At 39.6% G+C, this 14,602-nt stretch overlaps 1 protein-coding gene across 1 annotated transcript; it reads left to right on the forward strand.

Annotated features, from left to right (window-relative positions):
• Positions 1-1,426: 1,426 nt before the first annotated feature.
• LOC115128979 (transmembrane protein 42) lies at positions 1,427-5,514 on the forward strand. The gene is made up of 3 exons (XM_029659116.2): positions 1,427-1,766; positions 2,920-3,066; positions 3,238-5,514. Exons 1-3 carry the CDS (start codon positions 1,590-1,592, stop codon positions 3,367-3,369), a joined length of 456 nt encoding a protein of 151 aa, XP_029514976.1. The 5' UTR covers positions 1,427-1,589; the 3' UTR covers positions 3,370-5,514.
• The last annotated feature ends 9,088 nt before the right edge of the window (positions 5,515-14,602 follow it).

Below are 14,602 nucleotides of genomic sequence, written 5' to 3' on the forward strand. Positions count from 1 at the left end.
TTGGGGCTAGTGTGAGAGTAGTCCTGCCTTGACCCACTCAAAGACATCACATTAGCATCCAGGATATGAAATTAACACCCGCCACCCACCAAATGCTGGTTGATTTAGGTATTGGCAGGAATGTCTATTCCGTTTGCAGGGCTCTACAGTGTGAGCATTACATTTGCGAATAAAAATAGTCTAAATTCAAGTATGAGAATGTGTGATTTTGTGTTAGAAAAATACATCAGTATGCTGTTTTCAAAGTATTTATGCTGTTTTGTTTCATAGCTGCTAATTGAACAAAGAAATACAAATCCTATATCCCATTGTTGTATTTACATTGTTTTGTTCACAAGCTTGGTTATTTTTCAACATTAATTTGAGTCTGCTGCTTCAACTGATAAGAGAAGAGATGCCCTAGTCCAGTGGTCACCAACCTTTTCTGATTCAAGATCACCTTCGAAGTCAAAATGCAAGCCAAGATCTACCACTCCGATTGTTTTCAAAACATGACTTAAAAATGAAACCTATGCAACATAAACCAATTAAAAACAGTTATGTAGCGATGAGGTTTGTGAAGTAGACTATAGGCCCAATATTATCACTACATATTGGCTATGCTTGAATTGCCCTGCAAATGTTGTTCTTCTCAGAGCAGTTAGAAATTATATTTAAAAAATGTAGGTATATGATCATACTGGCAACAGATTTGTTGTATTACTTGTGAGGCACAGCTGAGTGAGCATAATAATTAGCTTTTTTTTATTTTATTATTATGGACTGATGGCCTGCATCTGATGGTGAGTCTGAGGGGAGGGAGGGTAGCAGTGGAGGCTCCTCAGAGGAGGAAGGGGAGGACCATCCTCCTCAGTGAATTTCAGAAGAAAGAAAAATATTGAAACATTAAAAATGTATGCTTTTTAGATAAAACTATACTAAATATATTAATGTCACCAAATAATTGATTAAAACACAATGTTTTGCAATGAAGGTCTACAGTAGCTTCAACAGCACTCTATAGGGTAGCTGCTTTACTGCTTCTTAAGACTTGCTTTCGATGAGAATGACAGATCTATAACTCACATTTCTATGTACATTTGGTCAGGTTTCTCAAAAAGTTACATATTGCAACTTTAATATAGAGCAGATTAACAAAGTAGTAGGCTATAAGACTAACCTCGCCCATTGCCTAATGTATGATTCTTTTTTGTGATTAAAATGGAACGTCTGGCTATTAATTTAATATTATAAATATGAATCAGACTAATTAAAGGCCTATTATGATTCATTAATTGGGTCTTGCCTTTGAGAGACTAGAACTCACTCATAAACCTATTGATTCCTGAAATAAATTCTTATCCAATATCCACAGAATTCCTGAACACGTGATGCCGCTGAAGAAACTACTCATCCCACAATGCTACACAGCCGTGGAGTTCGAACCACTTTCTGCACCTACCCGCCGAGCAAGTATTTTGATTGGTGTGGCTATCTCCGGGCGGTTATTGTTAGGAAGTAGCCTGTAGATTAGATTTTACTCACACATTCAACTCAATACCGCCGTAGGAATGTGATGGATTAGAAAAATATGTGCCTTGGTTGTCAACATGTTTCCCGGCGTTTTCTATGCGCTCCTGGCGGGGTTTCTCGGGGCTGTCGCATCTTCATCTGCAAAGCTGTCACTTGGAGCCGATTACCTTAAAGGTGTATGTGAAACGGGGCTACGAACATGGGGAGAGCAGCGGAAATTTAGACAACCGGATGAAACTACCGCGTGTGACTGGGTGAGGAATCGCCCCCGTTTAAGTGCCTGAATTATTAACGCTATGGGATTCGGTTGGCTTTGAATAATGTAAATGTCAATGTGTTAGCATAGCAATACGTCCGCGAGAAGGGAAATTGTGGTTTTCCAGTGATGAGTTTAAGGCTCCCGATTCCAGCTCGTGCGCTCAGCATCAGCACCATCGGCGGCTCGCTCAGCTGGACAGGCGATGCTGTGTATCAAGCTCCTGTCGTACCCGCGTGCTTGAACGACATTGCAGCTCGTGCGACCTACAGTAGTGCAGTATTACATCGTTTATTTTTGTGTTAAAGCAATATATTTGCTTATGTTGAGTATCATTTTATTCTAGTGGCCGAATGTGATCCTAGTTTAACATATGGGCAATTGTCCATTCAATGTCAATACCATATTGTATTTGGGCTGCTTGAAACGACCTTCATAATGTGGTGTTATGATTTTACGTTTGAGTTATTATCTATATTATTTATTTATAAAGCCGTCAGATATTTATTTGACATACATTTACATATCAAGACACATAACTAAAATAGGCTCCAAATCTCTGAAATGGAGCTAAACTATTTGATGTGACTCAATTGCCACATAACATTGTATTCATTCATATAGACCACATTCCAGTACACGACACACTGACGTCACGTACAAATGCGTGCTACTATTGGCAGCAGTAAAAAGCCATCACCATCTATGCCCGTTCAACATAGCCTAGATTTACGTTTTTATTACTTATAAACAAAGTCACTTTTTTGGGGTTCTCCTATGCTTACAATGATGTTTAGACTCTTGCTTGAATAGTCACAAAGATTCTATTTGGTTATCTTTGCAAAATAACTATTTTGGATTCAGCCGTTGTTAGCTAGAATTCTAACGCTCATTGAAATAGGCTGTTTTAAAAAAAAGTATAATGCAGTTGATTTGCGATGATGACACAAACATTATATTAAACAGGACATACATATTAGCCTTAAAATATGATTATAATCCAAAAGTAGTGTGCAATGCACTTATAAGCAACATGTAAATAGAGGCTTTTTTAACCCTTGTTCTCCCACCAACTTGTGTACATCGCCCTAGTGGAGCAATGTTTGCAAACACAGAAAGGGGTCTATTGTGTTTGTGTGTGTTTGTTCCAGTTACACATCCCCCTGAGGCTGCTTTGTGGGGGGCTGCTCTTCACTTGTAATGCTGTGATGTGGACATTCCTCGCTAAGGCTCTCAGGTACTCTTCCTCCTCCACCCGAACCACTGTGACCACCACCGCTTCCAACTTCATATCTTCCGTAAGTACATGTTTCCCTGTGGAAAAGACACACTTATTTATAAATAATGTATAAGACTAAAAGTGCATGGTTTGAATTAATACATGACACAGATTTTCCGTTTTGAGTGCTGTCAGAGAGAAAAGTGTAATGACTGGTGCACTAAATTTAAATACCTGTATTTTGCCACAGGCCTTTTTGGGGCAGCTTATCTTCGGGGAGGCCCAGATTGCATTGTGGTGGGTGGGAATATCCCTCACGTTCTCTGGCCTCCTGGTACTTCAGAGGGCAGCCCCCAACGACCGAGCCAGGAAGGACGAATGACAACCTGTCGGAAGGCACAACTAATTAACTGATATAGAAAGAAACCAGTAATGCAACGTATAGCCTACTATCTGTGACAAACAATAGCATTTCTTGGGTGAAAGGCAACTTTGGAAGGTAAAGCACTGTAAAAACATACCATGTAAGGAATATACAGCGATTTTTTTTTAAACACTTTGACATCATCAGCAATGTGTGCATGACATCAATACTTGAGAACACAAAAGTTGTTTTGCTCACATATCCTAAGATGACACTCACTGTACACTTCCACACCAACATTGCATTATTGCATGTTCAAGGTGATGTGTGAATGAATCATGTATATAGCCTCATATCTTGAGGACTTGACCCTTAAGAGTTTTGACATGTTTTGTGAATTCTGAGGAGGTTTGGCCTTGCCTGCCTTTATAGCAAATGTCTAATAGAAAGTTCCTCACAAGGTCTAAACCCAATTAAGTCAAACCAAAGTACCCAAATATGTTGATCCTGCCTTTTACCCACTAACCACAGCAGTGGCTCTGTCAATGCATTGTGAAGTCAAACTGCTAAGTGGCCCAAAAAAAATCGTAGTGACCTCAACTGCCTGTAAAGTGATAGTGTCTAGTTCACTCAAAAATCAAAGTTTGTCAGACATATTCAAACCTCAAAAGTGGCCAATGAATGGAAAGGATAGGCAAAGTCTAATTGAATCTTCTTTAGAGGGTGCCTGTCTTTCCAATTCATTTGGAGTTGAGGCACAGAGCTGGATCTACACAGAAGACAGTCTGGACCTCTTGACATTAGCCCACATCTGACCTCAACTACAATTTTGGAGTGAACTATCCCTTATTCCCTTTGGCAGAAGAGACTCATTTAATTCTGACCTAATGGGGTGTCTAAACAACAGTTACTCCGATGTCTGGCCTTTTAATTGTGTGTCACCAGCTGTTTGTCTTCCAGCTATAGGCCTGTCTCATCAACAATGTCTATCCTAGTTTTCCAATGCAATTCAAATCAGTTTGAGGTTATCCTTGGGGTAAGAGAGGCATCCGGTAGCACAGTCCCTCCCTCTGCATCTTCCAAGACTCCCAAAAGGTCAAATGTTGCTGTGGGGTTTCTAACCCAACTACTGAAAGTAGTGTTTATTACTAGCATGCTTTTCCTCCAACGGTGTACTTCCCTGATATTCCTTAACACTGTGATGTGCTATTGTGGAAATGGGCTTTTTGCGTAATACTGACAACGTTACCATAGACTGGAGTTTGACTTGACAACTTTACTCTACGATCACACTTTGCTGTTTTTTTTAATACGTATCATATGCATGCAACAACCAACGGTAGCTACCTGTATTCTGACTGTATCTATTAGACAATGATATGTCTGTATAAATGCAGAGGAATACACACTATGAAATCGGTTCTCCATCCAGTTGCAGTACATTACAGGCTGCAGGTTTTGTATGTAATGTAATCTACTTCCCTGGCAATGTGACTATCTATGCTATTGAATCAGGATGGGAGACATTGGTGCTGACATTTCTCCTGTGTTCTTCAGTCTAAACTGAGGATAAACATTTACCTGTGAAGCCAGTGTCACTAAGGGCAAGAGAAATCAATGCATTAGTGCAGTGGTTTCATGAAATGTTTGATTTATAGCCAGCACCTGAATGGGACATGTTTGTCGTAACCATTATACTGTAGATATGGATATCATGTTATAAACTGTAGATATTAGTTTGGGAGGTGCATATGACTGACCTGTTAAGATGTGTGTTCCAGATTAGTGCAGCACTGGGGCCCTACTAGGGGGATAAGGAAAGGCAATGTATTATAAACAAAAAATGCATTATTAAAAGAGTCCTTACTTGGACAAGACACCTCCCCATCCTTTGAATATGTTGCTTGGCTCTTAGTAAATTGTGTATGATAAGGGAGGAAGTCTCAGAAAATGTCTGTTAGCCAATAGAATCTGATTGCACATACTGATGCTGTGTCTGTCAAACTGTTAGTCATCACTTCTTGGAAAACGGGGAGAGAAAAAAGGTGTTTGGGCAGACTGCAAACTGTCTGCACTGGTAAGAAATATGAACCATTCATATCTAGTCTAATATAACTTATATTAAACTAACATTTAAGTGTAAATATTTTCTATTTACAGAAAATATTATGGACATGTTTAACCACTCATCCAAATATGAGATGGTGCACAATGTGAAATAAACCTCATCTAGGAAAGTGAACTGTTTGTTCATTCTATCACGTTAAGGTATGACCCAGGTGCAGACAGTGTAGAAGGAACCAATGTTTATTCTTTAAAATGGGCAGTCAAACGACAGGTCAAGGCAGGCAGGGGTCAAAAATCCAGAGCAGTGTGGCAAAAGTACAGGACGACAGGCAGGCTCAGGGAAGGCAGGAAGGGTCAAAACCCGGAAACTAGAAAACAGGGACTATAGCAAAGACAGGCACTGGTACGTTTGAACAAACAAACGAACTGGAAACAGACAAACAGCGAACACAAGTATAAATAAACGGGATAATGGGGAAGATGGGTGACACCTGGAGGGGGTGGAGACGATCACAAAGACAGGTGAAACAGATCAGTGTGTGACACATTCATTCTAAATGACTCATCTAAAACTCCCAAGAGACTAATTAACTATCGTCAATGGAATGAGATGCACATACAGGCAGAATTTACAAGGTTACAAGTCCAGTAAATTTCTCAGATTACCTAATTAAATGATTGTCAAATCAAATTGTATTTGTCACATGTGCCGAATACCACAGGTGAGGACCTTATCGTGAAATGCTTACTTACAAGCCCTTAACCAACCATGCTGTTCAAGTAATAGAGTCAAGAAAAGATTGACTAAATAAACTAAAGGAAAAGGGAAAAAAAGTAACACAATAAAATAACAATAATGAGGCTATATACAGGGGGTACCGGTAACGAGTCAATGTGTGGGGGTACAGGTTAGTCTAGGTCATTTGTACATGTAGGTAGGGGTAAAGTGACTATGCATAGATAATAAACAGCGAGTAGCAGCAGTGTAAAGACAAGGGGGGGGTCAATATAAATAGTCCGGGTGGCCATTTGATTAATTGTTCAGCAGTGTTATGTGTTATGTCTTGGGGTTAGAAGCTGTTTAAGGAGCCTTTTGGACCTAGACTTGGCGATCCGGTACTGCTTGCCGTGCGGTAGCAGGGAGAACAGTCTATGACTTGGGTGACTGGAGTCTTTGACAATTCTTGGGCCTTCCTCTGACACCGTCTACAATATAGGTCCTGGATGGCAGGAAGCTTGGCCCCAGTGATGTACTGGGCCGTACGCACTACCCTTTATAGCTCCTTACGATCGGGGGCCGAGTAGTTGCTGTACCAGGCATTGATGCAACTGGTCAGGATGTCCTCGATGGTGCAGCTGTAGAACTTTTTGAGGATCTCGGGACCCATGCCCAATCTTTTCAGTCTCCTGAGGGGAAAAGGTGTTGTCGAGCCCTCTTCACGACTGTCTTGGTGTGTTTGGACCATGATAGTTTGTTGGTGATGTGGACACCAAGGAATTTGAAACTCTCGACCCGCTCCTCTACAGCCCTATCGATGTGAATGGGGGCGTGTTCGGCCCTCCTTTCAGACAAAGTCCAGTGTGCTATTAACATAACAATTAAGGCATATGATAAATTGAAACTGGATATGAAAACATGATGGTCATTCAGAATGCACCACTACATTAACTATTCCACGGGTATAGTATATTGTCTACCTGGAAATAATCTTAAAGGGATAGTTAATTGAAAACGAACTATCTATTTAAATACGTTTTTGAGTGAACAATCCCTTTAATAAGACAAAAATGTTGACAGACGGACGACCATTTTTAAAAAACAATACATTTATTGTCATTAATTTCCATATAACTCCAGTAACTTAAACTTTTGCATTCGGATAAACATTGAAAGAGAAGCACTTTGTGAAACATTTATTTATAGCGGTGTGTTTGAAAAATGTATAAAGAGACAGATATGAAAGATTACTAGTCCCTTTGTCCAGTGGCGTAAAAAACGTAAGTAAAAATGCTTTATTAAAGTACTACTTAAGTAGTTATTTGGGGTATCTTTTACTTTACTATTTTAATTCACTACATTTCTCAAGAAAAACAAAAAAAACTTTTTACTCCATACATTTTCCCTAACACCCAAAAGTACTCATTACATTTTGAATGCTTAGCAGGTCAGGAAAATGGTCTAATTCATACACACAAAGAGAACATCCCTGGTCATCCCTACTGCCTCTGATCTGGCCAACCCACTAAACATACTTGCTTCGTTTGTAAATTACGTCTGAGGGTTGGAGTGTGCTCCTGGCTATCTGTACATGTAAAAAACAAGAAAACGATGGCGTCTGGTTTGCTTAATATAATGAATTTGAAATTATTTACACTTTTGATACTTAAGTATATTTTAGCAATTACATTTACTTTTGATACCTACTTAATTATATTTAAATCCAAATACTTTTAGACTTTTACTCAAATAGTATTTTACTGGGTGACTCATTTTCTATGAAGGTATCTTTACTTTTACTCAAGTATGACAATTGGGTATTTTTTCCACCACTGACAACTTTTGCTAAACTAGATTTGTCCGTCGGACTGCCAGATGGTGAAGTGTGATTCATCACTCCAGAGAACGCGTTTCCACTGCTCCAGAGTCTAATGTTGGCGTGCTTGACACCACTCCAGCCGATGCTTGGCATTGCGCATGGTGATTTTAGGCTTGTGTGCTGCTGCTAGGCCATGGAAACTAATTTCATGAAGCTTCAGACGAACAGTTTTTGTGCTGACGTTGCTTCCAGAGGTAGTTTGGATCGCAGTAGTGAGTTTTGCAACTGAGGACAGACAATTTTTACACGTTACGTGCTTTAGCACTCGGTGGTCCCGTTCTGTGAGTTTGTGTGGCCTACCACTTTGCAGCTGAGCCGTTGTTGCTCCTAGATGTTTTCACTTCACCATATGAGCAAGTACAGTTGACCGGGGCAGCTCTATCAGGACAAAACTTTGACTAACTGACTTGTTGGAAGCTAACTGACAATGGAGATTGCATGGTAGTGTGCTCAATTTTATACACCTGTCAGCAAAGGGTGTGGCCGAAATAACTAAATCCACAAATTTGAAGGGGTGTCCACATCCGTTTGCATATACAGTGCATTCGGAAAGTATTCAGACCCCTTGACTTTTCTCCACATTTTGTCATGTTACAGCCTTATTCTAAAATTGATTTAAAAATTTAAAAAACTGTTTTATTCATCAATTGACACACAATACCCCATAATGACAAAGCAAAAACAGGTTGTTGTTTTTTTGGTGCAAAAACCTCCAGAAATATCACATTAACATAAGACCCTTTAACTTGGTATTTTGTTTGAAGCGCCTTTGGGAACGATTACAGCCCGAGTCTAATTGGGCATGATGCTACAAGCTTGGCACACCTGTATTTGGGGAGTGTCTCCCATTCTTCTCTGCAGATCATTTCAAGCTCTGTCAGGTTGGATAGTGAGCATCGCTGCACAGCTATTTTCAGGTCTCTGTTTGATCGGGTTCAAGTCCAGGCTCTGGCTGGGCCACTAAAGGACATTCATAGACTTGTCCCGAAGCCACTCTTGTGTTATCTTGGCTGTGTGCTTAGGGTCGTTGTCCTGTTGGAAGGTGAACTTTCACCCCAGTCTGAGGTCCTGAGCGCTCTGGAGCAGGTTTTCATCAAGGATCTCTCTGTACTTTGGAAGGTGAACCTTCACCCCATTCTGAGGTCCTGGGCGCTCTGGAGCAGGTTTTCATCAAGGATCTCTCTGTACTTTGCTCCTTTCATCTTTCCTTCGAACCTGACTTAGTCTTCCACTCTCTGCCCCTGAAAAACATCCCACAGCATGATGCTGCCACAACCATGCTTCACCGTAGGGATGGTGCCAGGTTTCCTCCAGATGTGACGCTTGGCATTCAGGCCAAAGAGAGAGTCCTTTTGGTTCCTTTTGGCAAACTCATAGCGGGCTGTCATGTAGCTTTTACAAAGGAGTGGCTTCCGTCTGGCCACTCTACCATAAAGGTCTGATTGGCGGAGAGCTGCAGAGATGGTTGTCCTTCTGAAAGGCCCTCCCATCTCCACAGATGAACTCTGGAACTCTGTCAGAGTGACCATCTGATTCTTGGTCACCTCCCTGACTAAGGCCTTTCTCCCCCGATTGCTCAGTTTGGTGGGCAGCCAGCTCTAGGAAGAGTCTTGGTGGTTCCAAACTTCTTCCATTTAAGAATGATGGAGGCCCCTGTGTTCTTGCGGATCTTCAATGCTGCAGACATGTTTTGGTACCATTCCCCAGATCTGTGCCTCGACACAATGCTGTCTCGGAGCTCTACGTTCAAATCCTATGACCTCCTGGCTTGTTTTTTTTGTCTCTAACATGCACTGTCAACTGTGGAACCTCATATAGATAGGTGTGTGCCTTTCCAAATCATGTCCAAACAATTGAATTTACCACAGGTGAACTCCAATCAAGTTGGAGAAACTTCTCAAGGATGATCAATTGAAACAGGATGCACCTGAGCTCAATGTTGATTCTCATAGCAAAGGGTCTGAATACTTGCAGTACCAGTCAAAAGTTTAGACACACCTACTCATTCAAGGGTTTGTCTTTATTTTGACTATTTTCTACATTGTAGAATAATAGTGAAGACATCAACACTATGAAATAACACATATGGAATCATGTAGTAACTAAAAAAGTGTTAAAGAAATGTGAGATTATTCTAAGTAGCCACACTTTGTCTTGACGACAGCTTTGCACACTCTCTCAACCAGCATTCTGGCATTCTCTCAACCAGCTTTATGAGGTAGTCACATGAAACACATTTTATTTAAGAAGTGTGCCTTGTTAAAAGTTAATTTGTGGAATTCCTTTCCTTCTTAATTTGTTTTAGCCAATAAGTTGTGTTGTGACAAGGTAGGGGTGCTATACAGAAGATAGCACTATTTGACAAAAGTCCAGGTCCATATAATGGCAAGAACAGCTCGAATAAGCAAGGAGAAATGACAGTCCATCATTTTTTAAGACATTATGGTAAGTCAATGCAGAACATTGTAAGTTTCTTCAAGTGCAGTCGCAAAAACCATCAAGTGTTATGATGAAACTGGCTCACATGAGGACCGCCACAGGAAAGGAAGACCCAGAGTTACCTCTGCTGCAGAGGATAAGTTCATAAGAGTTACCAGCCTCAGAAATTGCAGCCCAAATAAATGCTTCACAGAGTTAAAGTAACAGACACATCTCAACACCAACTGTTCAGAGGAGACTGCGTGAATCAGGCCTTTATGGTCAAATTGCTGCAAAGAAACCACTACTAAAGGACACCAATAATAAGAAGAGACTTGCTCGGGCCAAGAAACACGAGCAATGGACGTTAGACCGGTAGAAATCTGTCCTTTGGTCTGATGAGTCCAAATTTGATATTTTTGGTTCCAACCGCCATGTCTTTGTGAGACACAGAGTAGGTGAACGGATGATCTCCGCATGTGTGGTTCCTACAGTGAAGCATGGAGGAGGAGGTATGATAGTGTGGGGGTTCTTTGCTGTTGACATGGTCTGTGATTTATTTAGAATTCAAGGCACACTTTACCAGTATGGCTACCACAGCATTCTGCAGTGATTCGCCATCCCATCTGGTTTGCGCTCAGTGGGACTATCATTTGTTTTTCAACTCGACAATGACCCAACTCACCTCCAGGCTGTGTAAGGGCTATTTGACCAAGAAGGAGAGATGGAGTGCTGCATCAGATGACCTGGCCTCCACAATCACCCGACCTCAACCCAATTGAGATGGTTTGGGATGAGTTGGACTGCAGAGTGAAGGAAAAGAAGCCAACAAGTGCTCAACATATGTGGGAACTCCTTCAAGACTGTTGGAAAAGCATTCCAGGTGAAGCTGGTTGAGAGAATACCAAGAGTGTGCAAAGCTGTCATCAAGGCAAAGGGTGGCTACTTTAAAGAATATAAAATATAACATATATTTTGATTTGTTTAATACTTTTTTGATTACTACATGATTCCATATGTGTTATTTCATAACAAAATAGTAAAAAATAAAGGAAAAATGAGTAGGTGTGTCCAAACTTTTGACTGGTAGTGTATGTAAATAAGTTATTATTTTTATTTTTTTATTTAAGACATTTGCAAAAAAATCTAAAAAACAGTTTTAGCTTTGTCATTATGGGGTATTTTTATTTATTTAACTAGGCAAATCAGTTAAGAACAAATTCTTATTTACAATGACGGCCTACACTGGCCAAACCCGGACGACGTTGGGCCAATTGAGCTCTGCCCTATGGGACTCCCAATCACGGCCTAATGTGATGCAGCCTGGATTTGAACCAGGGACTGCAGTGATGCCTCTTGCATTGAGATGCAGTGCCTTAGACTGCTGCGCCACTCGGGAGATTGATGAGAAAAATGTAGAATAAGGCTGTAGCGTAACATGTTCAAACAGTAAAAGGGTCTGAATATTTTCCAAATGCACTGTATAGTTTATTTTGAGTAGATACATATTCAACCTCCTGTTAGAAACACTGTTGGCGATTACAACTGTGAGTTTTTCTGGGTAAGTCTCTAAGAGCTTTCCACACCTGGATTGTGTAACATTTGTACATTATTTATTTTTTAATTCAAGCTCTGTCAAATTGGTTGTTGGTCATCACTAGACAACCATTTTCAGGTCTGCCACAGATTTTCAAGACGATTTAAGTCCAAACTTGAACTGGGCCACTCTGGAACATTCACGGTCTTCTTGGAAAGCAACTCCAGTGTAGATTTGGCCTTGTGTTTTAGCTTACTGTCCTGCTGAAAATGTATTCATCTCCCAGTGTCTGGTGGAAAGCAGACTGACTGAACCAGGTTTCCCTCTAGGATTTTGCTTAGCTCCATTACTTGAATTTTTTATCCAGAAAAACTCCCCAGTCCAAATATGCCCATAACATGATGCAGCCACCACTATGCTTGAAAATATGGAGTGCTACTCAGTAATGTGTTGTATTGAATTTTCCCCAAACATAACACTTTGTATGCAGGACAAAAAGTGAATTGCTTTGCCAAACTGTTTTTGCAGTATTGTTTGTGCCTTGTTGTAAACTGGATGCATGTTTTGGAATATGTGTTATACTGTACAGGCTTCATTCTTTTCAAGTTAGAAATGTGGAGTTACTACAATGTTGTTGATCCATTCTCAATTTTCTACTATCACAGCCATTAAACTCTGGCCTCATGGCAACGGAGTTAGGAAGGATGCCCGTACTGTATCTTTGTAGTAATTGGCTGTATTGATGCACCATCCATAGTGTAATTAATAGCTTCACCATGCTCAAAGGGATATTCAATGTCTGCTTTTAAAAAAAAATCAATTTACCAATAGGTGCCCTTCTTTGCAAGGCATTGGAAAACCTCCCTGGTGTTTGTGGTTGAAATTCACTGGTCAACTGAGGGCCCTAACAGATAATTGTATGTGTGGTGTACAGAGATAAGGTTGTCATTCAAAAATCATTGCACACTGAGTGAGTCCATGCAATTTATTATCTGACTCGTTAAGCACACTTTTACTCCTGAACTTATGTAGGCTTGCCATAACAAAAATGGGTTGAATACTTATTGACTTAAGATATTTCAGCTTTTCATTTTGAATTAATTTGTAAACATTTTCCACTTTAATTTTATGTGTTATTGTGTGAAGACCAGTGATAAAAAAAATCTATATTGAATCCATTTTAAATGCAGGCTGTAACACAATAAAATGTGGAAAAAGTCAAGGGGTGTGAATACTTTCTGAAGTCACTGTACGTCATGTAGCTGAGTCAACCATTAATGTACTGAAAGGGAGTAACACGAGCCTTGAACCAGCCTCTTTCTAAGGAACCTCATACCCCATTACTTCTGATGTCTCTCCTCTGACTCTGAGGAGTGACTCTGACACCGACAGACATTAATCAGATTCAGGAACTTCTACATCTACAAAGAATGAATACATGCCTGTGAGGCATGTACATGATGAGCAGATAATTAGTTGAAGTTATTTGGTTAAAGGTCCAACTGGAATGAGCTGGAACAGGAAGCACCTTTTAAAGATAAAATAAATAATGTATTTTTGGAGAGCATTTAGTCTGATATGATAGTCAACTTTAGTCACAGTATTTGATAGTTGGGTCATTCTACGAAAATGGTGGGTTTCCTATCCCGGCCTTATTCACCAGGAAAAACACTTAAAAGTGTGAGATAATGACACAAAAAAACATTGTTTCAGGAGTCATGGTTTAGTGACATATTTTGAGTTTTTCTCCCTCTTTAAATGCCATAATACAAAGACAAGTATTATAGTTATTTAGTGTACTACTTAAGAACTAAAATATCAAATAAATATTACAAATAATTTACAAGTAATAGCTGCTCCTCAATTTTATGTCACTGGTGTGAAAATGTATAAAAACCACCACTTAGAAAAAAATGCAACATCGTTGCCAACTTTTTCCTGGGTCAAAGGTTCATTGGAGACGGGACTGTTTTGAAAAGCACATGGTGAGTGTGCACTCTCTCTTCAATTTGATTATTAACTTGGTAATTTCATGCGAGGACTTAAGATTTCACACAGTTTATAGTAAGGGGAAAGGAAATTGGATTAAAATGATTAAAATTCCACGATTAAGTGATTTATTTACAATTTAAGAAGTGTGGTTTGAGCTAGTGGCTGCAGTCTTAGATATTCCATCTTGTCTGCAGATTTGTCACTGGTGTTACTGTTCTTGCTGGTAACGCCAGTGACAATCAATAAAACCAAACTTTTAATGTTTTATGTTTTAAGTAATGTTTTATAAAACCCTCAACAATTATATATATAAAAATAATACTTATTAGCATTTTATTACTGTTTCAATATTGTAATCACATAATTAAAGACTGAAATTACATTCTAGAAAGCCTGAATTGTCATCTAAAATATAGGTAATACCAGTGAAAAAAGGGCAGCACAAGCATTTTTGTTTATGTAAAGTAGTAAAAATATATAAAAAATATGTTAAGCTGTCATTTATCTTGATTTATAACATTAAGGGGTTAACTATTATCTGACTATGTTTTGATAAAAAAAAAAAATAAACATTTGTAAAAGTTTGCGGTTCAAAAAGCCACCATTTTCATAGACTGACCCAGTTATATGAGTCACTACA

The sequence above is a fragment of the Oncorhynchus nerka genome, linkage group LG4 (assembly GCF_034236695.1).
Source record: "Oncorhynchus nerka isolate Pitt River linkage group LG4, Oner_Uvic_2.0, whole genome shotgun sequence".
NCBI classification, from domain to species: Eukaryota; Metazoa; Chordata; class Actinopteri; order Salmoniformes; family Salmonidae; genus Oncorhynchus; species Oncorhynchus nerka.

What these genes read in the sequence shown, in the direction of transcription:
- LOC115128979 (XM_029659116.2), top strand. Translation starts at nt 1,590, where the DNA reads ATGTTTCCCGGCGTTTTCTATGCGCTCCTGGCGGGGTTTCTCGGGGCT. An exon ending in AAACTACCGCGTGTGACTGG is followed by an intron (nt 1,767 to 2,919) that starts GTGAGGAATCGC and finishes TGTTTGTTCCAG; the next exon opens with TTACACATCCCCCTGAGGCT. An exon ending in CTTCCAACTTCATATCTTCC is followed by an intron (nt 3,067 to 3,237) that starts GTAAGTACATGT and finishes ATTTTGCCACAG; the next exon opens with GCCTTTTTGGGGCAGCTTAT.